The sequence below is a fragment of the Mugil cephalus genome, chromosome 5 (genome assembly GCF_022458985.1).
Source record: "Mugil cephalus isolate CIBA_MC_2020 chromosome 5, CIBA_Mcephalus_1.1, whole genome shotgun sequence".
Classification (NCBI taxonomy): Eukaryota; Metazoa; Chordata; class Actinopteri; order Mugiliformes; family Mugilidae; genus Mugil; species Mugil cephalus.
This window is the reverse complement of record NC_061774.1, coordinates 63,262-75,963: the sequence shown is the minus strand read 5'-3', so window position 1 is coordinate 75,963 and position 12,702 is coordinate 63,262. Positions and strand designations below refer to the sequence as shown.

The 12,702-nt window shown below is 38.8% G+C and overlaps 2 protein-coding genes across 3 annotated transcripts; both read right to left on the bottom strand.

Annotated features, from left to right (window-relative positions):
• Positions 1-5,827: 5,827 nt before the first annotated feature.
• On the bottom strand, positions 5,828-8,365 carry LOC125007683. Its single transcript, XM_047584420.1, has 2 exons — positions 6,605-8,365; positions 5,828-6,407 (listed from the first exon to the last, which is right to left on the bottom strand). Exons 1-2 carry the CDS (start codon positions 7,984-7,986, stop codon positions 6,404-6,406), a joined length of 1,386 nt encoding a protein of 461 aa, XP_047440376.1. The 5' UTR covers positions 7,987-8,365; the 3' UTR covers positions 5,828-6,403.
• Positions 6,970-12,484, bottom strand: LOC125007684. 2 transcript variants are annotated; one of them, XM_047584422.1, is made up of 2 exons: positions 10,132-12,484; positions 6,970-8,624 (listed from the first exon to the last, which is right to left on the bottom strand). In XM_047584422.1, the coding sequence occupies exon 1, from the start codon at positions 11,607-11,609 to the stop codon at positions 10,239-10,241; it is 1,371 nt and encodes a 456-aa protein (XP_047440378.1). In that variant the 5' UTR covers positions 11,610-12,484; the 3' UTR covers positions 6,970-8,624; positions 10,132-10,238. The 2 variants fall into 2 exon arrangements, with proteins under 2 accessions (XP_047440378.1, XP_047440379.1); XM_047584423.1 differs by lacking the exon at positions 6,970-8,624 and adding an exon at positions 8,803-9,848 and having other exon boundaries at positions 10,188-12,484.
• Between the last annotated feature and the right edge of the window lie 218 nt (positions 12,485-12,702).

Sequence of the window (12,702 nt, the reverse complement as noted above, 5' to 3'; positions counted from 1 at the left end):
TTTTTTTTCTTCTATTAATGAAGAATAATATGCTGTTATAATCTTACAGGGAGTTTATATATATATATATATATATATATATATATATATATATATATATATATATATAGGTTGTTAAACTAACTTTCCAGGCTATGTGAGCTTCTTCAGAATTAGTGGAATGCCAAATTCTTTCCAGCTTTTGAACTACCTGCTTTGAACTACGCAACTGTGAAGCTACCCTCCAACCATGGAGCTGCCCTCCTCCGATTTACCACCTTCTTTTTCAGAGGATTTAAATTTGTACCAAGTGATGCTGCTGTGCTATCAACAAAATAATCTATTTGTGTTGGAGTTAAATTGTGGTTGCTGTTTATTGTTTATTGGATCCCCATTAGTTGACACCATGGTGACGACTATTCTTCCTAGGGTCCCTAAAAAGCAAGACAAATTGGGTCTTATATAGTGTTCCCAAAATAGAAATCACCAAAAATATGAAAAAACAAAACAAACAAACAAGCAATTAGTTTATTCCCATAAAAAAAAACTCAGATCCTAAAATAAAAATACTTATATCACTATGCAAATAGGAGTATACACATCAAATTCCTACAGGCACATATATAATATGTCCATAAAAGCGTTGAATAAGGTCAGCTGGACTTGTAGAATTTCTTGAAGACGTTTCGCCACTCTTCCGAGTAGCTTCTTCAGTTACATACATATATAGTATGCATACTGTATATACATTCACATGCACCATGCATACACAGTACAAGTATATACATACATTGTACAACCACCTACACATGCGTACGCACACATATGCTCACACATACACAGACATATTCAGAGATCAGCTCATTTAGAGCTGTGTCTGTACAAGTTTAAACTAAAAATACAAAATAAGGCACTCTGCAGCTTTACAGACATCAGTCAACAGAATTTAACCTAATTTCTTTACTCAAAGCAGCTTTTTTTCAATTCCCTTCTAAATCCTGATTACTGAAAATGTTGTTTCAGGTGGTTCCACGTAACTTGGTTCAGTAGATGTTAATAAACCTGTTTTCATACCATTTACTCAATATATTGAAGTATATTGTACAACAGTGACTTAAGTGGCTGAATTGGGTAACTTTCATTTTATAAATGAAGCCTAGATTAAACTTATTTGATATGGTTAAGTTCAGTGAATGAACTGGATATGCATTAAAGCAAGACAGGGTTATTGAGTCATAGTAACTTGATGTGGTTAAGTTAGTGTTGATTAAGTTTAGTTTGTCACAACTTTTCTCAAAACAGCACTTTTGTTTAGAATTTTTTTATTTCAATAAACATATTGCCAATAAATTCAAACTCTTAAGCAGGGGTCACAAGCTTTTAATAGTATGAGGTTGTCAGGATCTTTTACCCAGTAGGGCTGACAGTGTGTACAATAAGAGGCAGCTTATAACAACTGGAACTGCTGTACATACAATTTGACACAATTATGACACAGAAAAGTCATGACAAGAAGAACACTCTAACAATCTTATGTAAATCTTAACGCAGGACTTTACAAAAGCATCAACAAGCAGCATTTGGTCTTCGGTCGATAGTTTGATACCACTGCTTTAGAGTCCTATGTGAAACTTCTACCTTTCAGGCATAACAGTAACAGTTAGAAATTACAAAAAATGTTAACACAGTCAAAACTATAGCTCAAGTAGCCAAAATAACAAAAACATTTTAGCGCACTGAATAGCCTCCAGGTCACAACACTGTAATGGCTTCATGCATTCATTCCAGCAGTTTGTTTTGGAGTACCTGGATTTTGGTTGAAAGCCTGTGTGTATCAAGTTCCATCAGGATATTTTAAATGAATTCAAATTTGTATCTGAGGTCAGTTGGTAGCTCAGGTTGAGGTCGTAGATGATACCAAACAGTAAGGCACAAGCAGTGGCAACATATTTGAGTCCAAAGAGCACCTGCACACCTTCAACTATGATGCCCACATCTTCTAGAAGTTGATCAACATCTGCACTTGTATGTTTTATCACATAGATGCAATAAACATATTGTTGTTGATCCAAATCTCTCTGGGTTTCATCAAGGTTCTGACTCTAAAAACAGACAAAAATGAACAACAATAATTTAATAAAAACTCACCCACTGAGCACATAAAGCACATAATTCACAAGAAACTGGCACCATTTTAATATTCACATTGATAACTCGTTCCACTAGTATGTTGTCAGTTAAATAAAAAAATAAAAACATTGATGAGAGCATATTTAGCACCTTGTTCATTTTTGAAAAAAATATAACTTTAAAACAACTGATAACACTTACTCTGTATTCCTTCACTAGCCCTTCAGGGTCTTCACTGAAATACAAGGCTAGTGCTTGGAGGCTGCAAGCTCTCCCTGTTTTGATGGAGTCATTGTGTAAAATATACTGTATAAACAAGTCACTAACATTTAGAAGTTGGAAAAAATTCCAGAAAGTGATCCCTGACACAGGTATAAGTTGGCCAGCCAGCCTTCATCCAGAGGTCACTCAGATTCATAAAATCACAGTCAACAACAGGTGCACTTGCCAATTAGCAACAAGGGCAGAGCAAATAAGAGTGAAAGGCGACAGTTGGCTACTGAGCATTATGTGAATTGAATTAGGGGGATTTATCCACAGCAACTGAGGTATCCTTTATTATGCAAGTATTTATACACAAACCTAGTCAATAACAGACATGATCTTTCTGATTTTGTTTACTGCTGCCCCTCCTTTCTTACGGAGCACTCCAGCTAACTTCTCAGAGTAGTGGTCCAGCTGTGACATAAACCTTTGGATGAGCGGGATGGTGGTTATCTGTGTGAACTCTGCACTTACCTACACTGCAAAAAAGGCTAGTCGAAATATAAGAAAATCTTACTTAATTCAAGCATAACGTTAATCAATACTAGTTAAATTATCTGTCCATGCAAGATAATTTTACTTGACAAGAAATCTCAAAACAAGCTTGTTCCAGTCTAAAAATAAGACCTGGAGAGGGCTCAGCGGACAAAGGGCAGAAAAGCCGTTTTCCGACTAGTATATACAGTAAATGCTTTCCAACAGTGGGAGCACATGGTTTACATATTAAAGCAATGATTTCGAATTTTTCCAATCATTAAACGCAAGAATACGACCATGCCGTATCACGTGTTCCAATGATAACCACCACGACATAGTATAGGACCATGCCGTGCCACGTTTGTGGCCTGTTTCATGTGTTTCATGTGTTTGTGTAATGTGCTCAGAGCATTGATAATCATGTGTGTTGGTTTAAATGAAAATAAAGTGAACTAAATGCATTCCTTTTGTCTTTACTGTCCAGGCTCTCATTTCATTGTGACTCATATTTGTTTATAATAGTCTTATTTAGTCTATTTATAACAACACCTCATTTGCACTACTTTACCTAAAGCTGACAAATAACACCTATGATATTAACACAGTCATTCATAATATTGTGCATATGGGGTAAAGATGCCAGACTCAGTACTTAGTTCATTGCACCTTTTAATTACTCATACTAACTTATATCTGTTAATAATAGTGTCATATTCTTGTCACTTTACTAAGAGCTGACAAATAGCATTTATGATATTGCATAGCTGTTTATAACTGTGTGCTGTAGAGAGATGCATACATTATTATAACTTATATATATAAGTATATTACATATACTTATAGCTACAGATATAAAGGACTATAGTAGAAGACAAAACTCATTATGCATCACTATACACATTTAGCAAAGCAAAGCAGTTATGATGCATCATAAAACTAACAAGTGACTAGGCAGATATTGACATATTTATAATGCACTATTCAGATTAAAATTATAATAATTCATAACCAGTTGTCATAATGCATCATGAAGTTGGTTATGATGACTTGTGAGTACGTATAGATGGTAATAATGAGCATTACAACGCTTTATAGATACCTTATAAAATATTATCAATGCATTCATAGGTCATTATAAATACAACCTTCATAGAAAATGTTACCATATATATATATATATATATATCTATATCTATATCTATATATATATATATATTCATTTTTTCTGAGATATAACTTCTGTTTATTGTGTTTTATCTTATATATGGATGTATGATGTATTACTATATCTTCATTTTTCAACTTATTTAAATAGCTGAGTAGTACACAATCTGCTTCTGCTTCTCTATCATATATTAGTGTTTTTATATGTGTGTGTGTGTGTGTGTGTGTGTGTGTGTGTGTGTGTGTGTATTATATTATATATCGTATATCTTTTGCAAAATACCTATCATACATATATCACATACCAGAATATTCTATTACTGGTAAGCCTACTATGAATATTAAAATACACCGAATCATGTGTCCAGTATCATGCCAACATGTATGATCTTTACAGAAAAAATCCTGTGAAAATCAGTTTAGTATTCAGAGTTATGATTGATTAAATGCACTGACACTTCATTTCTCCTGTCAGATTACACTGAGTGGAGATGGTGAACAGTCCAAGATGGCGGCCGCATTTCTTGCGCCTCAGCAGCCAATGCTGCGTCTTCTCTTTATTGTGTCTATGAGTGAGTAAACCCATAGTATATCAAACCAAGAGTCACACCTCACTTTCAAAGCCCCTTTGTCTTCATGTAAACAACGAGGACCTTCGTGATTGATCTCAACATTTTTTCACACTAGAATATAACTTTAATACAACTTTTTACCACAAAACAGCAAAGATAAAACATATAGTATCATTTTGTGGATTTTTTTTTGTCTACTCTTGCGGGGCTAAGTCGCCAAGTTTTCGCCGCACAGTGATGAGACACATATCTGTAATCAGCGGAGTCTCTGCTTTCACAGGACACCTCGTTTATGTGGTTTGGTTGAAGTGGTGAAAGTAGCAGAAGCACTGAAGTGGACATACGCGGTTTTCATTTTTGTTACATGCCCATGTAACTGCTTGGAGATTGAACTTTGTTTTGTTTGGGTGACAATGCTTGGTAGAGGCTTTTAGCTGATGTTGTATATTGATGTGCTGAAGAAAGAAGTGATCACCGCTGACAAGTCTTATCTTGCATTTAAAAAGGTTTATTTACAAGAAAGAACAATGTCAAACTCTTGCCGAATCTGAGAGAGCCTCTGGCCAATCGTCGAATCCCCTCTGCCATTCAGCTCCCACAGTCACCTTATATAGGATGGTCATCCCCGAGAACCCCCATACACAAACAAAGCTTTAGGTTGTATGTCCTGGTTCGTTTTACGAACTGGCATCTGGTAAATGACCTTTTGACCTTTTGACCTTTAACTTTATACACACTTCACAACCCCCAAACACAGGAAAGGGACAGAAGAGAAAAACAAGAAGATAATATACTACATATTTCCCCCCTTCGAGGCTCCTAGAGTCTCGACCACCAAAAAACACATACACACATTCAAACACAAAAACATATTCATTGTTATAACAGAATGATATGTCCTTCTTACAGTGCCAGTTACAGCACAACCCTTAACAATACAACAAATTCATGGAGTGTGAGAGCGAAAACCTATCAGACAGTCATCTTTCTTAAAATGTCCACCTTTCAATCTAGACAGGAAATTCTCTCACGGCCCCTCTGTCTAAGGCGACCACACAGTAGTACTCCAAGCCTACTAAAAAAGAAGGATTTCTAAACTTTATAGGGAAATATCTTAAGCAGAGTATATATATGGATACCTCAGAAAATAAATCAAATCCATATCCAACATCAGGCTGGTCGACCCATCGGACCCTCCATTGGACCTTTCCCTTCCTAGCATTACTTTCCTTAAACACCCCGAAAACAAAAAGAAAACAACTGAGGTTCCAATACATCCACTTTCTTAACAAACACATAACTCAATTACATTCATTACAACATTGACAAAACAAAAGTATGTTGCACTGTGATTCTTTTCCACTTTGCTCCATTCGTTTTCCACTGGCACTGCAAAGCTTCATCACAGTGTCCTAGTTCAAGGTCCTTCAGTCCCCGAACACCCAGCTTCTTGCAGTGATCCTCCTTCAATATCCTTCTAAGTGGAGAAAAGACAGCACACCAGTATCTTTGCAAACATTAAAACGTATAGACACAATATATTTAAAAACAAACATCAACACACACACATTTCTCCCTTGACTCTGTGGATGATAAACTGCCCCTGACGCTGTTTAATCCCCAATTTTTGTAAGATCAGTTTCACAGTCTTATCCACAAACTCCTTCCCGTTATCCGAAGATATTTGATCAGGAAGTCCCCACCTGCTTATGACCTCCCTGCACAGAAACTTGGCAACTGACTGAGCATCCTTTCGCTTAGTTGGACAAGCCTCAGGCCATCGTGAAAATCTATCCACGACGACCAACATGTACCTCTTACCTCCCACTGGTTTTATCATATCGACAAAATCCACCACCAACTCACGCGTTGGATCCCTTGGCGTTGGAATATGACCTGGAGGAACCATCACACCCCTCCGAACATTATTTTTCAGACAGATAGTGCACCTGCTTATAACATAATCAATTTGCTCAAGCAAATATGGTGCCCAAAATCCATACTCTTTTATAATCTTCCTCCTAACTTCCCCCCTTGCAACATGGGCTAAGCCATGTGCTTCCTGAATCATCAATCCCAACAGGTCTGGAGGTGCTACTATCAGTCCCTCATGATTTCTCCAAAGACCAGTAGAATCCTGTGTTGCCCCTCGATCCACCCACAACTGTTTATCCACCTCAGAGACAGCTTCCTGCATTAAGACCACATCTTTCACTGTAATCTTATCCTCCAAATCTACTTCATGTGTGACCAAGAAAACTTTACCCAACTTCTCAGCTCCTGTCACTGCTTTTGCAGCCTCATCAGCCGCTTTATTACCCTGAGTGACTCTTGACACATCCTTCTTATGTGCTGCACATTTAGCTATTGCTATTTCTTTAGGTTTCATCATAGCATGGAGAAGTTTCATTATCTGAGTGTGATGCTGTATTGGGGAACCATCTGTTTTCTTAAACCCTCGATTTTTCCATACCGATCCAAACAAATGACACACATTATGAGCATATGCAGAATCTGTATAGACCGTCACACGCTTGCCTTCCGCTAAAAGACATGCTTCAGTTAACCCCACCAATTCGGCAAGCTGCGCTGATGCAGGCTGCGGTACCACTTCCGCTTTCTCAACAACAAATCCTGTTCCCTGGGCTTTTACCACCGCATAACCAGCACTCAAATTATCTCCCACACGATAACAGGACCCATCTGTCCAATACTCTACATCTGCCTCACGCAGTGGGAGAGCTTTCAAATCTGACCTTAATCTTGAGTATTTCTCTGCTTCTTGAACACAATCATGTGGTTCACCATCTTCTGGAGTTGGCAAATTCTCAGCTGGATTTATCGTAACACATCTGACTAATGTGACATCCTCCTGTTCTAAAAGCCTATTATAGTCTCTAAGTCTAGGCATGGTCAACGTATACCTGCCATAGTTCAAAAGATTTCTGAGACTATGATGAGTAAGAATTGTCACTGGATATCCCCTCGTGACCGAAGATGCTTTGTCATACATTAAATAGACTCCCACCATTGCTCTATAACACAGTGGTAGTCCAAGTTCAACATCTGAGTAAGCAGTAGAATAATATGAAATAGGTTGAGGACTGGTCCCTGTACCTGTTGGCTGACAAAGAACTGCACATGCATATTTTCCTCCAGCTGAGGTAGATACGTACAACAGAAAATTCTTAGAATAGTCTGGAAGTGCTAACGCTGGAGCTTCTTGTAACCTCTGTTTAATCGTTTCAAAGGCTAATAAACCATCCTGTGTCCAGAGAAGATTACAATGAAGTTGAGTACTCCCAGTATCTTTAATCATAGCCCTTAAAGGTCCTGTCAAACTTGCATAATCTTCAATCCATGCTGAAGAGTAACCAGTGATACCGAGGAATGTCATCATCTCCCTGACTGTTCGGGGCTTTGGAGCCTTTCGAATAGCCTCTAAATGACTGTCAGAAATACTTCTGTGGCCCTGTGATATTGTTTGACCCAAATAAACTACCTTCTCCTGACAATATTGCAACTTCTTCTGTGAGACCTTGTGACCATTTTCTGCCAAAATCTGCAACAACTTAATTGAGTCTTCATGACATGTTTTCTTATCTGGTGAACAAATAATAATGTCATCTACATATTGAACCACTGTACTTTTTAATTTTTGATCTAGTCCTGCCAAATCATCTTTCAATACTTTATTGAAAATATGAGGACTATGTTTAAATCCCTGTGGCAACCTTTTGTACACATAAAACTGTCCCTTGTATGTGAACCCTAACAAACCCTGACTTTCTACGCTCTGTGGAACACTGAAAAATGCACCACATAAATCCAGTACTGTAAAATGTGTAGCATTTGGGGGAATTTGAGCTAACAAAGTATGCGGATCTGGCACTTCTGCTGGAAAATCGGCTACTACTTCGTTCACAAATCTCAAATCATGAACCAAGCGATAGGAATCATCTGGTTTCTGTAAAGGCAACAATGGCGTATTGCTTATAGGATTTTGAGTTATCTTCAGCACATCTGCTCTCAGAAGTCCTTCAAGCTGTGGTTCAATCCCTTGAACTGCCTCTTCTTTCAGTGGATACTGATTCTTCCAAGGAGGTCTGGCTCCAGGTCTAAGCTCCACTTTCACTGGTTGAGCTGATTTAACAAGACCAATATCAGTACTGTATCGAGACCACAAACATTCAGGTACTTGCTGTAACATTTCTCCTCAAAACGTCTGCGTCCATTTCAACCCCACATATCGTTTCATGTGTCATTTGGACAACTTCTGGTCGCCCATGTCCTTGAGCAGATATCATAATCTTGAGAAACCACTGATCCTCACTCTTCCAGATGGCAGAATTCCCCTCTACTGGTGCAAAAACAGCTTTTACTGCTTCCGCCATCATTTCTCCTATATCTTTCTGTTCATATTCTTCAGACACCATCAAAGTCACATGTGGTACACTCTCTTTGATTTTATATTCTTCGCTCACATATTCATTCATATCAACCATCATTGCTGCTCCTTGTGGTCCCAAAATTATACAAGACGAGGTGAGTTCAACTTCTTTTGGTTGATGACTTATCCACTCCTCACAATTTGACTGGGCAGCGTCCTTAAAATACTTGAGCGTACAATGAAGCGGATAGTCTGGAAGTTTTGCATCAGGCATATTTGCTACAATGAACTTCTCCCACAATTTAACAGGTTCCATAAACTCTGCACTAAGATCTCCAATCCAGCATACTGAAGAGGCCTCCACATCTGTTGTCATCAATAGTTGGTAAGCAGTATCAGATGGCATCTCCACCAAACAGCCGTCGGGTGTACACTTTATAACACACTTCAATCTGCATAAAGCATCTCTTCCTAACAGTGCAATAGGTGTGTGTTCTGAAACCAATATAGGTATTGTAGTCTTTTGATTTTTGTAACAGAGCTCAATTGGTTTTGTAAGAGGTACCAGCTGTTTCACTCCCTCAAACCCCGACCAGACATAGGGAGGTGTATAGCATCTTCAGGCCGAATACAGGTGAAAGCCGCTCCGCTATCTACCATCACTTCTAATGGTCTATTATTTACTTTCACCATTATTGTTGGATCTTGTTCCGGCCCTGACACTACCAGCTGACACCCCCCTTTCGAATTTTCCGGGCACCCCTAAAATCCTTGCTCTGGACCCCTATAAGGGTTCGCCGGTCCCCGGATTATCAATTGCTGACCTCTGAATCCTCCTCTTGCATTTCCCCTGAAGTTTCCTCTGAAATTTCCTCCTGGTCTATCACACTCACGAGCAAAGTGTCCAAACTGTCCACAGTTATAACACACTTCTGAGAACTGTTGGAAATTAAAGTTTCCTCTTCCTCTTCCAAAGGTTCCTCGACCTCTTCCTCTCCATATTTGCAGCTGGCCAAAAGTTGGTTGTGTGTTATAAACAACAGGGACCACTGGGGATGGTTGAGGTGATTGAAACTGAACCTGGTTTGGCTGCAATTGTGGTGGCGGCTGATTTTGTTCAGGCTGGCTCTGTAAAACGAAAGCCTGCTTCTTCTCCTTCTTCTTGTTATCCACCAATTGTATTTGATTGAGTTTCCGAAGAGTTTCTTGATCTTGTTCCTTCTGATCATACTCCTTCTTTCTATACAGGTCCACTTGATGTGCTACATGGTCTGTATATACACCTTTCGCCATATTTCCAAGACCGACCACTTCTGCCAATTTGCTCCGCACTGGTAGAGGTAGCCCCTTCTGTATCTTGGCTCGCAAAATTGATTGCTCCATTTGACTCTCCTCTGGATCTTTCCTGTGACATTTCTCCACACTTGATAGGCTCTTGACACATAGGCTCTCGGATTTTCTTCCTGTCCCAGTGGCTCAATGAGAATGTTGTCGGGGTGTATATTTGTTGGAAATTTATCTTTCAATGCTCTCCATACTCGACCTCTATTTGCTGCAAACAGCTCTGAATCATTTACAGCAGTTTCCACATAATGGTTTAATCCAGCTCTCTGCAAAATCTCCCCCATGGCTGGAACCCCAAGTATATTAGCCAGCAATCTCTTAATGTCTCCTACTGCAGCTTGCGTCCCCACCATGATCTCTTCCAACTTTGAGATCCAAGGGTGTGCTCCATCTTGAAGAGTAGGTAACTTCTCAAGTATATCTGACATGTCAGTACTCTGCCAAGGTTTACATTCCAAATTCTGACCTCTTATGACAACTGGACACATCTTACCAGGCTTCTTCTCTTTCCTTGAACGCAGTTCATATTCCTTGTCCTGTTTTTGGGAACCTGTTTTCCGCAACTCTTTCTTCTGAATCTGCAGTTCTTGTAATTGGTCTTCTAATGCCTTCCTTCCTTTTGGTGTAGTGCATTTGTCCAGACATCTACAGCATCGATCTATATTCTCTTCAACTTCTCTTAAAATCTGTCGTCTTTCTTCGTCTCTATAAACAGTTTTTATCTTAGCAGACTTCAAAAGAGTAGGACTCTCACTTTCTTCATCACTTTCCTCATTCTCAATCTCATTTTCACTTCCACTTTCACCTTCAACTTCACTTTCATCTCTCAGTTCCATTCTTCTTCCTGTTGTGCCTCCTCTTCTTTCCGCTCTGGCCAGTAGTCGTCTGACTGCTGGATCATATCCTCCCATGGCTTCTTCTTCATCACTCTGATCCTCCACTTCTCCAAAATCCATCCTTTTAATTCTCAATTGTCCTCCGGTCTCCAAACGTGTCGTTTTCTTTTTACTTTTTGTACTTGGATTCATCCTAATAGTTGTCTCTGCCTTCCCCACTTTTATAACCTGCTCAGCCTCATTCTTAATGTGGTAATTGCCCTCTTGACTAATTACCGGAAGCTGAGGATAAACTTCCCTGAGCTCCATCTCCTTCTTATACGGCGGAGGTCTCTGTACTGGAACTACATGTGAAAAGGGTGCATCAATCTCTGCCATTAACTTCTCTGTTTTCTTCACATTCTTTTTCATTTCATCTACCGTCTTCTCTTCACAGTCTTTCTTCTTCTCCATCCATTTCTGTCCCTCCTTCTCAAACAACTGGAGAATGCCAAGCTCCGTTTGTCTCTTCTGTTTACGTCTTTCACCTTTTCTTCCTTTCTTTTCATCTGCCTTATATGTGGTCACAAGCACCTGTATTGTTTTTATTACTTCTGGATTAAAGGTTCCTATCACTGGCCATGGTTGCTCAATTTCAGGCCAACGCTTACACCCCTCTTCTGTGACATCTTTGCAATACCTTTAATTAAAGGGTTATTCTTCTGAACTACCTCAACAGGAGTAGTTACTTTTGAGTTATCCATTTTCGATATAATAGTAACACCCTCTTTTTATCTGTAATCAAATTCAACCTAATTAAAAATAACCTTAACTCTATTCTATTATCCTATTATTATATTTATTTTAATTGATACACTATTATTATTACTACCTATATTCCCCCTTTTTATCACAATCAACAAACAAATGAATAAATTTGCCAACTTCAGAGGATGCAAAAACAACCCTACAGGTGTAAGAGCAAACAACGCCAGGTCCACACACAATATCAACCATATACAAACAACCGATCAAATTGCAAGGTACAACTTCCCCAACTCAGCCGAAATTAAACTCTGTTATTTGAATGGTCAGTCATTGCCAAGCCTCAAACTGCAACATACATGCTATGTGCAAACAAATGAATATACTGTTGTTGTCCCAAATCTGATTACCAATCAAACAATATATGTATCATCAATATCAACCATTAACAAATGCATAGAGGTCAAAAAGCAGGTAGATTAGAAAGAGTCTGTGGATAAAATCACACTGGCCTTATTGCTGGGTTCAGATGCGTGTGCTGTCATCTGCAAGCCTCAAGTTTCCTGTGAGGTAGACCAGCTGTTCTCTCCTCTGCCTCCAGACACCCCCCTTGTCCTTTTGCTTCCTTCTTGAACTCTCACCCCATAAAAAGAGACAACAGGCAAACACTTTAACATTGTAGAAAACCACTAAGTACAATACACTCTTCAATGTGACTAACACATTCCTGCCAACACTTTCCTTTATTATTTCTTTAAATATAAAGTCCTTTTTCTGGGGCTCATATATTTTAACAGTTTCC

Bases quoted from the DNA above. Each gene is read 5' to 3' on its own strand.
- LOC125007684 (XM_047584422.1), bottom strand. From the start codon at position 11,609: ATGGAGAAGAAGAAAGACTGTGAAGAGAAGACGGTAGATGAAATGAAA.
- LOC125007683 (XM_047584420.1), bottom strand. From the start codon at position 7,986: ATGATGACATTCCTCGGTATCACTGGTTACTCTTCAGCATGGATTGAA.